The sequence below is a fragment of the Pseudomyrmex gracilis genome, unplaced genomic scaffold, assembly GCF_002006095.1.
Source record: "Pseudomyrmex gracilis isolate BER0280 unplaced genomic scaffold, ASM200609v1 scaffold_63, whole genome shotgun sequence".
NCBI classification, from domain to species: Eukaryota; Metazoa; Arthropoda; class Insecta; order Hymenoptera; family Formicidae; genus Pseudomyrmex; species Pseudomyrmex gracilis.
This window is the reverse complement of record NW_018020647.1, coordinates 208912-226750: the sequence shown is the minus strand read 5'-3', so window position 1 is coordinate 226750 and position 17839 is coordinate 208912. Positions and strand designations below refer to the sequence as shown.

The 17839-nt window shown below is 36.7% G+C and overlaps 2 protein-coding genes across 4 annotated transcripts in view; both read right to left on the bottom strand.

Moving 5' to 3' along the window:
• LOC109854337 (neuropeptides capa receptor-like) overlaps positions 1–6274 on the bottom strand; it is an 8390-nt gene extending 2116 nt beyond the window's left edge. Inside the window, exons 1-7 of one of the 3 annotated variants that reach the window (XM_020427322.1) lie at positions 6164–6274; positions 5920–6076; positions 5709–5849; positions 2050–2140; positions 1679–1878; positions 1296–1535; positions 514–761 (exon numbers count right to left, since the gene is read on the bottom strand). In XM_020427322.1, the coding sequence (XP_020282911.1) occupies positions 514–761; positions 1296–1535; positions 1679–1878; positions 2050–2140; positions 5709–5849; position 5920 (921 nt within the window). In that variant the 5' untranslated portion in view covers positions 5921–6076; positions 6164–6274. Of the gene's footprint in view, positions 1–513; positions 762–1295; positions 1536–1678; positions 1879–2049; positions 2141–3657; positions 4047–5708; positions 5850–5919; positions 6077–6163 lie in introns of those variants that run through there. The other 2 variants (XM_020427320.1, XM_020427321.1) reach the window with 2 other exon arrangements.
• A 265-nt stretch (positions 6275–6539) lies between these two features.
• Positions 6540–11971, bottom strand: LOC109854348 (neuropeptides capa receptor-like). Its single transcript, XM_020427348.1, has 6 exons — positions 10578–11971; positions 8520–8610; positions 8230–8429; positions 7831–8079; positions 7384–7681; positions 6540–7138 (listed from the first exon to the last, which is right to left on the bottom strand). The coding sequence occupies exons 1-6, from the start codon at positions 10843–10845 to the stop codon at positions 6886–6888; spliced, it is 1359 nt and encodes a 452-aa protein (XP_020282937.1). The 5' UTR covers positions 10846–11971; the 3' UTR covers positions 6540–6885.
• Positions 11972–17839: the final 5868 nt, after the last annotated feature.

Genomic DNA, 17839 nt, shown 5'->3' with positions numbered 1-17839 from the left:
TGAAGTGTAAACTTGTTTAATAAACCATATCTTTCATTTTCGATTTTTAATTCACGTAGTCCGGGAACTTTCCGGACAAACTGTGTATATACTGATTAGAATATAAAAAGCCTTTATATAGAAACACATATATATCTCACTATCGAAAAAGACTATATTCTTAAATTAAGAATATATTCTTAAATAAAGAATATATTCTTAATTTCAGAAGAATATCATCTAAAATCTTTAAGAAGATTTTTTAAGTATAAAATCTTCTACTTACAAGAATATAATTTTTTCGGTGCAAAATCATGCACGATACAATAACATGTGTTCCTAGAGATGATGCGATACGACCTTTCTCAAGGGAATTATACAATAATAAACAGATAAGGGCATTAGCTACAAGACAACACATATCAAGCCATTCGGCAAAGAAAGAAATATTCAAACAGAATTCTTTTTCAGGCGCTTACACAAGTGTGTTTATATATGTGTATATTCGCGCATATAAATTTATCGTTTGCTCACCTAAAGATGTGTTTCCATATTGATCGGTATCTCCGAGCATCCGAGTATCCGTTTGAACTCGGTCCTATACTTCTTGCTCATGATGCAGTATAGAATCGGATTTACTGTACAGCTAAAATAATAAAGAAGCCCGGCTATTGGAAATAGCCATTCGTCGATTTCCTCAAGTAGCGGTATTTGATACACGTACAGTATGCGTTGGATGTGAAACGGCGCCCAGCACATAAAAAACGCTATCACTACCGCACCTGGAAGTAAGTGATATTGGATTTATTTCTTTTCTGTTAATCTGTTTCTCTGGAATCGTCCCAAAACGTTGTTATTCCGAAACGTGTCTGCGCACAAGAGACTCATATTTTAATGCGGTTTTTATTAATTATTCAGATTTAATCTTTTAGAAGAGGTACGATACTATGTATAGTTTTCTGCTCAAACATTTATTCGACAACGAATTTAAGACATCTGGAATCCGAGATAAGAAAATTCTCTTGTGAAATGCGATTAATGATACTTTTATTTCTTTCCAAAGAAAACGAGAAATATATAGAACGCCGCATCGCGCGCTATCGCATCTTCTTGTGCAATTGATCGATTTTTGCGATTAACGCAAAATGACATTGAAGCAATTGTTTTTAAACTATTTTCCGTTTTTGCGCCGGCAAACTTTGTTAATTGTTTGTCTCTCGCAATAAAATGCTTTATTAAAGAATATTGAGAGTAAAAAGAAATACACAAGACATCGTGTTACGTGCCCGATATCTTCGGGAAGGATGGAAACTTACTTAGCAATCGAACGGCTTTTCGTGTTTGAGCGTGCCTGTCGCCGTGAACAGAACTATTGACGTTATTGTGCTTCAAATTGTTACGTCTTATTCGCAAACTGATCTTCACGTAGACCACCGCGATGTACACCATCGGCACGAGAAAGAACATGAAACAGCTTAGCTCGTACAGCGGAAATACAGGAATGCTGTGCAACAACATGGCGCAAAAAGCCGATTTTTCGGAAGGACGACCGGATTCTGCGAATAAAAATGTAAACGCAAAATGTTTCGCGCTCCAGATAAACAATTTTGAAACTGTTTACGCCATATATGTGTTCCAAACAAAACAAAAAATAAGATTCAAGATTGATTATTCGATAAAAAGATAGCAGAACACTCACGTGCGGGATATTCTAAATAATTAACGGTCGTGTAAATCCCGAAAGGTAGCGCACACACGAGAGCCAGCAACCAGGCGCTAACGATAAATCTTACAGGTCGTTTCATCCCGCTCTTCGCGTACAACTGAAAGGGATGGCATATCGCTAGGTACCTTTCTAGTGAGAAAGTGACTATCATTAACACCGACACGTAAGACGACCTTAAAAACAAACGCATAAAAGTTAGCGCTTCAAAAGAAGTGTGTGAAAATAAAAAAAAAAAAAAAAAACAAACAAACAGTTGAATTGTACGATTCGCGATTTTACACACACATCACCTTTTATTTTATTTTATATTTAATAATATATTTTTTAATATCGACCGAACTTACGTTTCCGACACGTACGCTCGTAATTTGCAAATACTCAGTCCGAGCGTCCACGGATATTTCTCCCAGAATATCATCAATTCGTTGGGCACTCCTGCGAACAAAAAATATTTTTCTCTCAAAAAAAAGCGCGTGTCGAGATTTTATTGTTGCTACTAGTTTACCGCAATACCGATTCTGGTTCTTTTCTTTTTGCTCGAGCTGTTGTTGTATCAAATGTGTATATTTCGATATTGCGTGTATGTGAAATATTTACATATAATGCTAAAATAAATAACGCGCGCGTAGAGTGCGCGTAAAGAGAGAAGACAATAAACCCTGTGTACAACGCGCGCGTTGTAGGAGAACGAGAAAGTCGGAAATGAAAAGTAATTTGACCCAATTAATCTTCCCCTTTGTTCTTTATTTTTTGATATTAAGTAATTACTCTAAAAATGTACTGTCATGAATTATATTGCACAAGACTGACAGATATTGTTCGTGATTATATTACGTGTCGACGCAAAGCTTCCATTTTTCATACCGTCACGCATTTTACGGGACGTTACAGGATTTGTGAAGCACAAATATCGATGACAAAGTCCCGCGATTAAGAAGTCAACGAAAAATGAAAATAAATAATAAAAAAATATTTTCCGAGAACCTCGCGTATACATTTGTTATATATAAAAAGCAATAATTTTTAAGCATACCGACTAAAATAATAGCCTAAGTCTTATTTTGCTCGTAGCGTCAAAACAACAGGGGATTTGTTTTATATTATTGTTAATCAAGCTTGTAATCTCTCCTGACAGATTGTTTAAAGTGCACACATCTCGCGTCGGGGAAACTGTGAAAGAGAACGAGACGAGAGAAGATATTTTATCGAAGATTGCGCGTCTGATTTTATTTACACCAAGAAACAACTTGACTGATACCAAGCATCATCTGTGAAAAATTGTATACTTTATTTCCCTTTCTAAAACACGCAAGAAAAATGCTGCTTGATTAATCGCGAGACATTTCTGTTCAAAACGCAATATAATAAACAGGATTATATACTGCGACCGTCTTCTGAGTGTGAATGAATAACATTCATCAGTCTCATTTTTAATAGATTTTTATAGTTTTACACGCACACACATGTATATACTGTTGAAATGCAAGAAGATGAATGATTCATCTTTATCCGAAAAATTTATGTTTCTCCAAAAACATGTGTTCTTGATGTAAGTTAAGATTGGCATGTATATCTGTGTGCATTTTTCAGAAAAAACGAATTGTGAACATTTTACATACCAATAAGTCTTATATTTTGCAATCACAGTCGAACTCCTGTATTGTTAGTTTTTCCCTGTTGTGTGAGTTTTTTTTTCTCTCTAAAGTTAATTTGTCCCCCCGTGCAGTTGATTGCTATTATATATTTTTTTTTTCTCGTGATCGCACATGCGCAGAGTGAGAAATATCTTTGTGACATATTTATTTTAATGCGCTTAATTGTTGCCAAAGAAATGGAAAGAAAAAATAAAAAACAATACAGAGAGTTTGACTGTAATTTCTATGTAAAATATTAAACAAACTTTGTCTCTAATTGAAATATACAATTCATCAACGAAATAATAATCCGCTCACCAAGAATTAAAAGTAGCAGATCGGACACAGCAAGATTGAACAAATAATAGTTCGTCGGAGTTTGCGTGGTCGATAGTTTTCTCATAATAATGCAGGTGAGAATATTTCCTATTATACCGGTAACAAAAATTGTCATGTAAGCGAAGGTGATCGGCAACAAAAATGACATCGGCCGATATTTATCACCCATGTACTTCGTTATGTATTCGGACTCGCTTAGATTTAGATTTTCCAGACTGTCGATGTCGAAGGCGATAAGATTACCTTCCAGTATTTGCATAGTTTACAAATGTGTACACGTTTATAATGAGATAGATCAATCACTTCCTTGTGTCGCTGCGATTGCGACGCGTTTCTCACTTATCAAATTATTCTCTCGTTTCGCGATAAAAAATTCTTTTATCACTCTCACAGAAGCTCTTGCAATCTTCCAATTCGATTCTCTCAACACACGTCGAATCGAGTAAGGTCTCGCGCGTGTTCACTCAAAACTGACTCTGTTGTGTGATCGTTTAGTTTTTCGAAAACGAGATCATGTCGCTGATTCTCATTATTGCGTTCTCAACGCAACGGAACAAACGGGGGTGAAAAGTGCTTCTGTCGACAGACCGCGGACAAGTGACGGCCTGTGTTCGCTCTCGGGCCAGACGCTCCATCCACCACACTTCCAACCCCGTCGAAGGAGCATGTCGCGCCACCAGCTCGACACGATCCCTATTATACTTCGAAAAAAAAACCGGAATACTCGATGCGTATTGTTTTAGCAAAAATAAAGTGGGCGGTTCGTCTTGAGAGAACTGAGAAAACAAGTGGAACACACACACACACACACACACAGTTTTTTAAAAACTGAATAGCTTGAAAATGAGATTTGAGATTAAAGATTGATGAAAAGAAATTATATGGCGGCTCTCACCTTTAATCAACTTGTTGACATTTCGGGTTTACTTTGTAAATTCTGTCGCGCGTGTCTGAAATAGTCGCATCAATCGGTTCTAAACTTGTTGCGCTGGGGCACACACGATCATTTTTCATTGATTAATAGCGAAGTGATTTTATCGGAAACAATATTTTTTCTCTAATTTTGTTTTATTGATTTCACCGTTTCAAAAAAAAAAAAAAAAATGCATTTCAGATGTCGTGACCTGAAGATACAATGATTAATAATACATGTGCGATATTTTTTTATCGAATATATAGACATTATTATCCGCGAAAACAAAAAAAGCGAGCTTGTACCATCAACGACGCTACATCCGGCTACATTGCGGAATTGTTTTGTCAATTAGAAAGTGAATCACGTCCTTGCGACGATGTCTCGATGCTCCTTGCGACAGATCGGACGTTCTTCTGCCACGTGCTCGCAACGCCATCGCTTCTTTTGGCAAATGCGCTTGATATCGATGAAAAACGTGGTACGTACTCGTACGCGGCAATTTTGTTGCATAAGAATCTGCCAGCAGAAGTATCACGCCGAGCAAGTAACAGTAAAACGCGAGCTGCAATAGATCGATAACGTTTTATCGCCACCGCGAGCTTCCGCGGAAACTCATACTTTGCTCAATGTAGCGATCGAAATCGAATAAAGTCGCGATTTTTTTAGAAGAAAGAAAGGTAAAAGCAAAAAAAAAAAAAAAACAGGTATCGCAGCAATTTGAAAGAGCTTTGTGTGTAACGTTAAACCGTTTGAGAGAAATAGATGTATTTTTCTTTTTCTTCGCTAGAACGCTCGCGAAAACATTCTCGCTAAAGCATCGTTTTTGAAATTCTCCGCGCGTACCTTGAGAGATTTATCACACAAGTGTATACGTACATATTAATACGACCTACATACCGTTTGGGACAAATTTTGGAAATCGAGTTTCGGATTAACGTAATAACGCGCTATGTGGAATTTCAATTTTCCAAGTCGACAAATTGAACGAATCGTTTATTAACTCGGGTCCGTAATTATGCAAAGCAGTATCTATCTTTTGAATCCAAAACGTTTACGCACAAGCGAGAGACACGTTATCGATTCACCACATTTTCATTCGGGGACTCTAACGTACCATTAACTCTCGTCATTGATACAACCTCTGTCACATGATTGAATTCGTTACTTTTTTTGAGCAGACGTTGCAACGTGGCGTTTGTATTCGCCACCGAATGAATGAATGCGAACAAAAACGGGGATGATCGTTGAGCACACACTGGAATACATAAAACGAGCAATTAATAAAACCTCTTTTTGTCAGACAACTCGCGCTCACACGTTCTTACTTCTTCATTGCGTCCGCGCGATTAATGCTCGTCGCGATAACGATAAGGTGGCAAAGCTTCGGATAAACGTTTCCTCATTTTTTTTTTTTTTTTTTTGTGTTTTTATCCGCTTAAGTGAGAAATTTTACACGAGACGCGAGCCTGAGAAGCGATTCGTCTGTAAATAAAGATAGATCGAGCGGACCATCATTTTTTTTTTTGCCATAAATCATCGAATCGTTTATAGAAATGCTTCGCTACAAACCGGTGAGTCTTTTGTCCATTATGACGCTTTCGCGACTCATTAATTGAAACGCAAACGTATTAGGTTACGTTATTTTGCACTTTACACACTAGAATTTATCGGCGATGTCAGAAAAACTTGTGATCTGAAATTTGTTACGCTTTTCTCAGCCAACAAAACAAAAATAAGCGAAAAATGTCTTGTATTCAAGTTTTCTTTTCAAAATGTTTTCTTATAAATCTCTTATATTGGAAACCGCGAAAATGACGAAAAATACCTTGTATAATATATAGCGTATTGAAAATCGATCAGAAATAGATTAATAATGTCAGTGATGGGACAACCTGGAGAGCTTGATTTTTATCAAAGTAAAATGCACACATATGTTTTTTCACAAAACATAACTCATTATTAAAATACACTTCACGTTGCCGTATTTACATGCGAAAATATATTCACATCAGAGAGTTGATGGAAAATATTGTTGGACCAGAATAAAAAATTTCTATTTATTGTTTTATAAATCGTATAAAATTTTTTTTCGCATTAATTGATAATATCATCTTATTAATTTTAATTACGCAATTGGTTGCAATGTCGTGAAAAATTTTCATATGATTTATACACAATTTCGATCAATATTTATATAATTAGAATTATACGTAATAATAATATTTACAACGTTCTACGTTACATTTGATTAAAAATGGAAGAGTAAAAAAAAAACAAAAAAAAGCTAAAAATTACAGACTGCTTCTAGTTATGGAAACAGTATCATCTGATCTTCTTGTGGACGTCGTGCTTTCGTTACTAAGTTGGGAACGGACAGGGAAATGCTGTTTTACAAAGACAGGTTCCGAGGATGAATTCTCCCTTTGTAATAAGCAAGCATTTTGAGAAAAACTCGTTATTCTATCATTTCTATTGTTACTCCTCATATTTTCCTCTCCGCTCGATGTAAAACAAAACATCTCTTTGGCCTGAGCGATGGTATGTCTAAAAAGAAAATGCAGACTCATTACAGATGCGGTATACATTACGTGTGAACACGAACAAAAAAACAACAAATCTCTCTTTGAAAAGAGATAGGAAAGAATAGTATTTTTAATATTTTATTAAAAAATGATAACGTTATTAAAATTAAACATTTTTTTTTTTTTAATAATGTATGAAGCTTTTAGAAATATTGCATTTTTATGGTTTTTATGAGATGATAAATCGTTAAAAATTTTCATCCATACCTAACAGAACATGTAATTTGTCGATTGCAAGCTTTGTTCAATTCCTTATTTGATAATCTATTCGCTGGCTTTTTATTTCTGCGACACAGAGTTCGTCTGAATGCCTTGCGGTACTTCATGCTCATCAAATTGTAGAGAATTGGATTGACGGTGCTGTTGAAGTAATAAAGACAGCCGCTAAAAATGTAAAGCCATTCGTTCAAGTCCACGTAATGAGAGAAGTCCTGGGCGTAGATATAAAGAAGTCGTTGAGCGTGAAATGGAGCCCAGCACAGGAAAAACATGACGACAACTGCGCCTGAAAAACAAATTTACACGTTTCTTAGGAAGACAAAACTTAAGTAAAAATTAGTTTTAAGTTAATCTGATATCTGTAAATTACACTCGTTCATTTGCTCGCGCGAAATGCTCTTTATAAGAGAAAAATAAATAGAAACTGTAACGTACTCAACATTCTGATAACAGATTTTCTGGATTCGATTTGTCGATAATCGCCATGAACAGCGCCCTGTATCTTATCAAGCGCGTTCTCAGTGCTTTTCTTAATTTTAAATCCCATTCTTGTGTACAATATCAGTATCACGAGCATCGGTATCAGAAAGAACAAAACACAACTGAGCTCGTGAAGCGGATAATTCGGCATGTTGGACAGAAGCATCGCGCAGATCGCTGAATCGGCCGAAAAATTTCCCGATCCTAAAGTGACAATTTGATATCACACATATATAAATAAAAAGTATGTAAAAAAAGTTGCGTGTGTGTGTATATTTTTTCTAAAAACAAAGCATGTGTGTGTGTGTGTGTGTGTGTTGGTTTAAAGAAAAAAAACACATGTGTTGGCTCAACCTTGTGGATACTCAACGAAGTGGACCTTGGTGTAAATCGCGAACGGTATCGCCGAGACGATCGCGATCGACCAGGCCGCGAGAATGAAGCAAGTAGATCTTTTCAGACCGCTCATCGAATAGACGCGAAGCGGGTGACAGATAGCCAAATATCTCTCGATGGAAAAAGCCATGATTGTGAGAACTGACACGTAAGATGACCTGCAAAGATTATAAATATTGCCTAAGATCAAGCGCGCCGAATTTCAATGGAATGGTATTAAAAAGGCAAGACTAAGAGACTTTTCTTACATCTCCGACACGTATGCCCGAATTTTGCAAAGTTCCGCGCCCATCATCCACGGATATTGCTGCCAGAAAACACTCAACTCATTGGGAAGACCTGAAATAATTAATTAAGAGATGATTATGTATCTTGTGAGAATTGTTCACATATACGCGGAAAAATGTAAAACGATATTCTGATATTTTTTCCGATTTTGTTTTTTTTCGTTTTTCGAAGCGCGTCGACTTTAACGTGTATGTGTGTCACGACGCTTTTCCAGTCTAAAAAATATAATAGCTACTCGGTAATCGCGTGACGCGTAATCTGCGTCCGCCTGTTCATCTTTTAAAGCTCTGCAATCGACACCAAAGCCCTCGTAAAGTCCGGCCTCTTCTTTCAGCGTTGAACACAAAAAGCTTTTTTAACCCTTTAAGCTCTACGCGCCACTATAGTGGCTTTCCGCTAAAAATGATCTTTCAGAACAAATTGCCACTATAGTGGATCTCTTCTTTATCTCGCACTAAAAGCCGTTACGGAAATGTTTTTAGATGTTTTTATATTTATTACTTAATGTCGTTAATTCGCATTGCGAAGAAGAGTACACATATATCTGTACAGCACCACGATCGGTTCAATCGTAGCGAAAGGGTTAAATGAAAGCTTTTCGATTTTCATTGTAATCGTGATTTTACACACTCTCGACTGACAAGTTATAAATAATCGAAACTTTAGAGATAAGGAGAACAATTGACTTCTTTGTTCTCGAGCTCGGATCGATTTCGATTTGTGTGAGTTTACTTTATCAGCAAAACTTTTCAAAATCTTATGTCGAGTTAGATATTTGAGAGTTTAATTTGTTGAGCACATTTAGAGGAAATTTTCAGTTTCGTGAATTCCTCGAAACGAGGTAAATACAAAAGATTGTTGTCGCCATTGGTAAACAAAGTACACTACGAAGATAACAATTGCTGCCGTAGACGTAAAACAGAGATTAATTTCAAGCTTCGTATCTTCGTATCTACGTCAATGCGCGGTACGCAGGCGAGCGTCTCGTGTCAAGTAATCGTAATCATGTTTTGCGATAATACAGATAACAAACAATAATTGATTGCATTTATCACGAAGAGAGGAGGAAAATTGTTCGAGTTTTTTTTTTGTCTCGAAATGTTTGCATCATGTGTTTTCATATTTTTAGAAACAACTTTTTGTGTCGCGAACAAATAAGAACAACAATTACAACAAAAAGTCGCAAACATCTTATGTGAAGGAAAAAATATTAGAAGTACATATATAGTTAATTGAAATCATTCTTTTTTTTTTTCAGTTCTCAGCAGTCTTTAATTGCAATCAGAGTTCTTTTATTTTTCTAGTGCTACTTTAGCAGTTTGAAAATAATATATTTATATTTATTCAATATTATATACGCGTTTTTTCTCCATATTTTTGCACACGTAACGGACAAATAAAAAGTTGCTAAAACGAAAAAAAAAATGTAAAAGTAATTAAAAAACAGGTAAAAATTTACGCGAGTAATTCTTGTTTTTACTCGCCGTCGTGTTAAAGATACTCATTTGGTTTTTGTCGATCTATCTAGCTTTAAATCCGAAGCAATTTGTTTCTCTTCGACGAAATTCGTTATTTATTACTGACACTTTTTTGCGCCTTGTAAAGTAAAAAAACAGTAAATTAATTACAAACGGATTTTCAAGTGACACAGCCGGGTGTATTATTCTGTGTTACAACCAAATGTGAAACCTGTTGTAACCGAACCGATTATCGTTATCGATCATTTTTTATTCTAATTATCAAAATCGCATTATCGACGAATAAAAAAATCTGCCAGAGATCGAAGTAACATCGCGATTTAGTGCGTCGATATGATGATGCTCCTCGTGTATTGATTTCTGATTGAAACAGGAGCACCGTGAATTTTCACAGAATTAAAGATCAAAGAGAAATGAGGCGTAATAACGGCAAAATAAATTAATTGCTAAAGTTCAGACTGCGTTAAAAATAACTGCGTAATTTATAAAGACGATCGATATAATAGCGATGCTGCTGCTTTTTTTTTTTTAATTGCTCACCCAGCACAAGTAGAGTGAGGTCGGATATGGCCAGACTGAAGAGGTAATAATTGGTTGTGGTCCGCATGGACGTGTTCCGGGCGATGACCGTGCACGTGGCGACATTGCCGAAGATGCCGGTGATGAATATCACCACGTAGACTATCGTGAGCGGTATCACTAACTTCTGCGGCAGATATTTGGGTCCAAGCACTCTGTTTAGATATTCGGCCTCCGTAAGGTTGCTCGACTCGCATTCGTCCCAGTTTTCCGCGCATTCTGATACCATGTCTCGCGTATATATCGCGCGCGCGCAAACACCGACTCGACTATCTCGACAATCAAGTCAAGTCAATATAAACCTTCTTTCGCTGACAATTATTTTATAACGCGTCGCGTTCCTTTTTTTTGCGACGAGAGCGCTTATATTTAATAGAATGCCTCCCAAGAGGCGAGATCACGTACCCCCGAAGCGAATGAAATAGTAGTCCAGTCATACAACTTTAGCTCTCCGATCGAATTCGAAGACTATACGTCTCGCAGGTAATTGCATTCTGAATTCACTCGGATGAGTGCGACGGTTGATATTGCTCCTTTGAGAGCAATCCTTCTCTCGAAGCGCGCAAATCGAATGCCGAGATGCCAAATAAAAAAAAAATAAAAAAAAAAAAAAGACGCGTGTTTGTTTCTTCGCTGGTAGACAAAGAAACTGAACGCGTTTCACGTTTGATTATTTTTTTTTTTTCGTTTAACACCGAGAGAACGATTTTATCACGCTCGACACGTTGCCGATTGCTATCGTTGAAATTACAATTTAATTCAAAATATATATATCACAGAGAGTTCAATTTTCAATTATAATTATAATTAGATTAAAAGGAGCAATTAAATTATCGCACACACACACACTCTTTTGCGTGCTTAAAACATACACGTTTGCGCGGTTACGTTTCAATCTTCGATCAATCAACGCGCTGCGCCGTCAGTTCGATGCGCAATCGAACACTTTTTTTTTTGTACTTTTGTTTTTATTTTACGCACTCGAGTTTTTCGCGACCGCAACACGTCGCAATAATTGACTATTTCGGTGAGTTAAATTTGATTTTCGATTGTTGCGATCAAAATGACGAATTGCTTCGACGCGTGCTGAATGATGAACTGTTTACAAATTTAGCACGTGCGAAACTTATCTGGTATTGTTGATTGTTTGAGAAAGAACGCGAATGTTTTTGTAATTTTAAGAGAGAAACATGTGCGCGCGGTGATTACGCAAGGTGACCGATTGACATTGATTGCTTCGGTTTGTGAGTACGAGCGCTGACGGACGTGCCGAATTAGAGACGTCTAACACCGCGAAGGGAGAAATTGTCGAATCGATCGTCGAACCGTCATCCGCGATTGAACGTCGCGTACGAACTGAGCGCGGTACTTTTGATGACAGCGTCTCGTCGCAGATATCTATTATCTGTCGACTGTTCCCGTTCGTAGATTTTGCTGATAGGAAAACTTTCTGAAAACGTAATACTCCGCGCGCGCGTTATCGAGTAAATTTAATCACATTTTTTGCAAAGATTTAATTTTTTTATTATTATTTAATCACACACACACATACTTGGCAATTATATTTGTCAACTTTTTGGCTATTTTTCCAGATATTTCTTCTCGAATATTTCATAAAACCATCAGGTTTATGTGTGTCATGCGATACGCTTTTCTATCATTTACACAAACGTAACATTATTTGTTTATATCTTTGTTTGTCTGAAACAGTCTTATTTATTTAAAAAAAAAATGCTTGTAACTCACACGTACATTTTACAAATTTTAGATAAATTGTCTGGTGTTGTTTTTTCATCAATTCTTGAAAAATATGGTGAAACAATTAAAATACTAAAATCGTTGATATTTATTTTTCTAACACTTTTTTTTTAATGTGAAACATCGCATTTCCATTAACTGATCTCGCGCTTACGTTATTGTAAACTTTTCCGTTTATTCCGCTTACGTCAAGAATTTTAGACAAGCCAGTATATCATTATCTCTTATCTGTACGAAAGTGACTTCTTAATCCCAAATGAATCGTTTTCGCTAACGTCACTAACGTCTTTTCAATGTCACTCGCAATACAACTTTTTCGCGTGTTTATGTTATGTATATTCAGCATTTATCGTTTCACAAGTTTGTTATCGATAAAAAAATTTAAAAAAAGTTAAAAAAAGAAATTCTAGTAGAAAAACACGTGTATATATTTTTGGTTTTTTTAAATAAAGTCATAAAAGTGACCACAATGAGTGAGACAAAGCACCGGCGGCATAGATGAAAAGACAATAGGAAATATATTTCCTCATCTCACACATATTTTACGGCACATTTTACAAGTGAAGTTTGAATTATGCAATTTAATCGGTCCCGACGACGCACGTGAATTCTGCTGTACATACATGTTGAATGTTACCGCGCTTTGGCATAGTTCTACCTTCTACCTCGCTTGAGTAGAAGGCGCTAGTATCGCTATTCAACATGACATGTTATCTATGTATACTACGTTTATTATATTTTAATTGAGACGTTTTTGAGGTTACCTGCGTTTGCTTATTATACAAAGCTACGATACAAAGCGTATTGTGATATAATAACAAAATGGAGAGCTTTGAAATTACTGATTACGATTTAGATGAATTCACAACCTGTCCTCAACTCTCGAGGAGACAACAGATGTTACGTACGTATACTTTTTATTTTTTTAATTTTATTGTTTTAGTATGATCGAAGTATATTTTTGAATATATGACACAACATGGAGATTTTATAATATGTGCGTGAAGATATAATTGATTTATCGTCATTTTTTTTTTTTAAATATAGGAACATGGACTAACGACGATAGTGAAGATGAACTGTCTACAAGAGTCTTACCTAGCAAAGATTCTAAGAATTGTACAGTCAATTATTTAGTCGGTGGTATTGTACAAGTAGGCAGACCAAAAGAAGAAGGATGAAAGAGAAGAGAAAGGAGAGTCACAAACGTACATTAAAAAATACATCTTTAATGTAGATCGGTTTTTTTTAACCTGGTAAAGATTTGTATAACCGCATCAGTGGGCGGAAACATGCATTTTGGAAAGGAAAGAAATGCAACGATAAACATGTAAATTTCTATATTGTGAGACAAATATATTTTAAAGAATATATTCCATTAGTATATATTTTAGTATATATTTTAGAAGATATTTTATTTATCCAAGAGAAATAGACCACCAATACGGGTCAAGCAATGGATGTACGTGCGGAATATTTTGTGTAAATTTGTTAAAATGTTTCATACTTGAAAAAGAGTTGTAGCTAACATTTTGATTTATATTTATATTTCTAGTTTTCTTTTTTTTCAGTATATGCCATTTTGGTAATAAGTAACGACACAAAGAAGATTTTGTGTACTTTTATATTCGAATATAATTATCTAATTGTATCTGTCAGTAGTACTTCAAGTGTTGCGGCACTTGCGCAATTTACAATCTCCATAACACTCCTCGGGCGGTGTGAAATGACCGATTAGACTTGCGCAAGCGTCTGGCAAATTCGATGTGTGATTTACAGGGGGATTAGGTATTTCAAGGAACACACAAGTGCCCCCCTCTTTCCCATAACTTATGCCATTACCGGCGTGGATGTAGGCGTCGAATGGAGATTCGAAGCGCGAGACGTTTACATTTGCGTTACATTGTGGGGAAATACAAAAGAATGTTAATACGCGAATGTGGTACCGCTACACGCTGTTTACAAATGATTGACCTCGTATGACAGATATGTATAATTTTCTAACACGTGAGCTATTGTTCTCGTTCTATTTTCGTTTTGTTCTATCAAATTTCCGCTACTCATGTAAAAAAAATATTTAGTTATTTATCATCTGATTTATATTTCTTCTTTATGTGGAAATTTAATTTTGTTGTGGTAAAACAAGGACGATAAAATATTTATTATACACAATAACTTGAATAACTCAATTTATTTTGTCAACGATATACATTTTGTAACATAAAAATTTACATTTTTTAAAAATATGATCGAAGAAAAGAGAACAAAAACATTTTCATGTAAAGGTTTTTCTCTCATTGTCTTCGTAAATGTCTAGAGTCTTGAAATTTTCGTTTGCTTTCTCCCGATCCTTTTAAGCGTGTCAAATCTTGAAACGACCGGCTGAAACGAGCTCTTCGCCCACGTATCGCATTCTAAACCGACACCAGCGCGCGACCGCAGTTCCAAGCGCGTCATTCCGCTACATTGCTTCTTTTCCTGCAACGCAAATGCAGCGAGAGAGGTCTTGCCGACCGTTTTGATCTCTTCGACTGATAGCATATATCACAATCTTTTCAGACACGCGTGACACACACAAGGAAAAAGAGTCGGGGGAACAAAAAGGTGGACACGAAAAGAGCACCCAGTGTATCTCTCAGTGGACACACGCATCAGGTGTGACTGGTGATACCTGCGGTTAACTTAAGCGAATAATCTGGTTCGCTCTCGACTGGCAGGTGCATATGTCGATTTGCGCCGCCGAAGTCGAGGGGAGAAGAAACGATATAAAATTATTGTGTCGCTCTCTTGCGTAGTATTATTTTCTCTTACGTGTGGCATACGTCTCGTCCCGCGTAAATCTGCGCGTTTCGTAGATTTCACCGGAGATATATCTATACGTAGAAAAAAAACGGTGTCTTCACCGATCTCGATTGCCAATGAAGATTCGCGCCGCGCGAACGTTCAGTTTATAAATAATACTTACCATTAACACATACGTCCGAGAAATTGATATTAACAGCACCGCATTTCTCGTCCGTCTATCTTTGTTTTCTTTATTTGATAGAGTCGTACAGACAGATTTCTATGTTAACAGAGAAATTTGGCCGAGACTATTTTCAAACAGAGAAATTTGACCAAAACTCTATTTTCATTGTTTTTTTCTGCTAACTATGGAGAGGAGAGGCTTTTTAATCAGTCTCTTAAATTGGTTTTGTCGATAAAGGGTCGAAAGATAGACGAATAACCGGAAATATCGCTTCGGTGGCTGTGGGCACGTTCAATCGAAAGGAAAAGAAAAAAAAAACAGGGATCGCGGAGAGACCATTCATCTAACAGACGCATGTTTTATCATTTCGGTGCATCTGCAGCGTGCAGCGAAAGATCGCAAAGAACGAGGGGAAGGAGAGACGCGATATATGTGCTCGCGGATTCTCCGCGGCCCTTTAATCGAGAAAGGGGGAACGCATAAACAACGCGCGCACACAGCGCGCGTAATGAGTAATGATATCTGGTCGGCAAAGGGCGGGGCCGACCGGCAGGTCCCACGCAGTCTCTCTACATGCGTGCACGGTTGCACGCATGGCCCCCGACCACGGGACTATCGATTTGTTTCCGCACGCTTAAGCATTACGCGTACGCCCGATTTATTCCATCAACGGCGGTTTTTATCAAGCGACTGTTTTTTTTTTTCCGCAACATACTCTAATTTTAATAACGAATATCGAACTTTGCACACCGTGACCCAGAATTGAGATCTTTTTTATCACAAATTTGTCACAACTTTTGCGTGCGCTCTTGCGTAATTGAGAAGGCGATGACTTCTTAGCAAAAACAAAGATATATCGGACAACGTTATCATTTCGCATTTCGTCAATTTTTGACCCCGCAAAAAAGTCAACTTGTGTGTGTTAAGGACGTTCTCCGACTACAGTGGTTAGCAACCTAAATACAGTGGTTAGCAACCTAAAATATCTCTTCTCATGAGTAAGTTTGTTACTGCTGTAACAAAGTTGAGTTGAGCTATTCAGCACTGCCAAGACCCGCTTACTCTGCGCAGAAGTTCAAAAATAGCTGCAGTACACAGCGCACATAAATCCAGCAAAACAAAAAAAAAACTCCCCAAACAAAACAAAAAAAAAGCTACAGTTTGAAAACAAGGGTTGCTTGCCATATTATTCAAAATCGTATTTTAATTAAGACACTCTCCGCTATCACATACTTGTTTTTTGAAAAAAATCCTACAAAAATTGTCGTCAGTAACTTTAAAAAACCCCACTTCACAAAGGCTCGGCATAGGAAATCCATGTTAAAAATTGAAACTTAAATCTTCCATATTTTGGAATTTGAACATTGCTACACCGAAAAAATTATATTCTCGTAAGTAGAAGATTTTATACTTAAAAAATCTTCTTAAAGATTTTAGATGATATTCTTCTGAAATTAAGAATATATTCTTTATTTAAGAATATAATCTTTTTTGATAGTGAGATATATATGTTTTTCTATAGAGGCTTTTTATATTCTAATCAGTATATATTCTTATCAATATTACTATTTAGAGGATTTTCCTCTTAAAATAAGAAACTCTTCTTGGCGCTTATTTTAGTATAAAATATACTTAAAGTAAGTGGGATATCCTCAAAACGAGAATACAATTTTTTCGGTGTACCCCTATTATCCAAAAAGGCTACGTATAAATAAGATCATAAACTATGTATATCGCAAATTTAAATAAAGAAAATCCTAGGAAAATCAATAATTCGGAGAACGTCCTTAAACAGAATTTCTCTTAACGCGCGCGAGCGCGTAACGTAAGAACGTACGAACGGCGTGATCGATTGCGTCACGAATAGAAGCGATAAAAACAGAAGAGCTCGTATATATATTGCACAATAAAATTATAAATTCACTTCATAACGCCGCGACTGTTAATCACGACGACGAGACGCGTGCATGTGTACGATATATGTATACATATATACGCTCGCGTTACCGCGTTTGCCAAATATGGTATAAGCGGTATCTTGTACAATCATAGAAGTGAGCGTGCGCTTACTCTCCGCGCGAGGGGCCGCGAGTTTTGTCGCTGACGTCTGAATCGTAATTGCATACAAAATATTATAGCGAGCGCGCGCTGCAGGCCAAGCGCTTTTCTAAGTCGAGAGAGCGCGCGCGCCTTCCACGATAGGATAGGATAGGATATGTGCAGTTCTGTCCTGCATTAGGATGTCCAACGTCGTTTGCTTACAGAAATGAGATCGTTGTGTAACGGTTTAATAGCCTATGTGCTCGGACGCGCGTTTCACGTACGACAAAAGAACGCCGGACTTTAAGCGAGACTACTAGAAGATCAAATTTGTGTGTTTTTTGTTCCCTCCGGTATAATATATATATATATATATTACACATACATACATATGTATCCGCGAGAACGCTCGGTCGCAACCGTCCGCTTGCCATGAAAGATTACAAATTACGTGCTC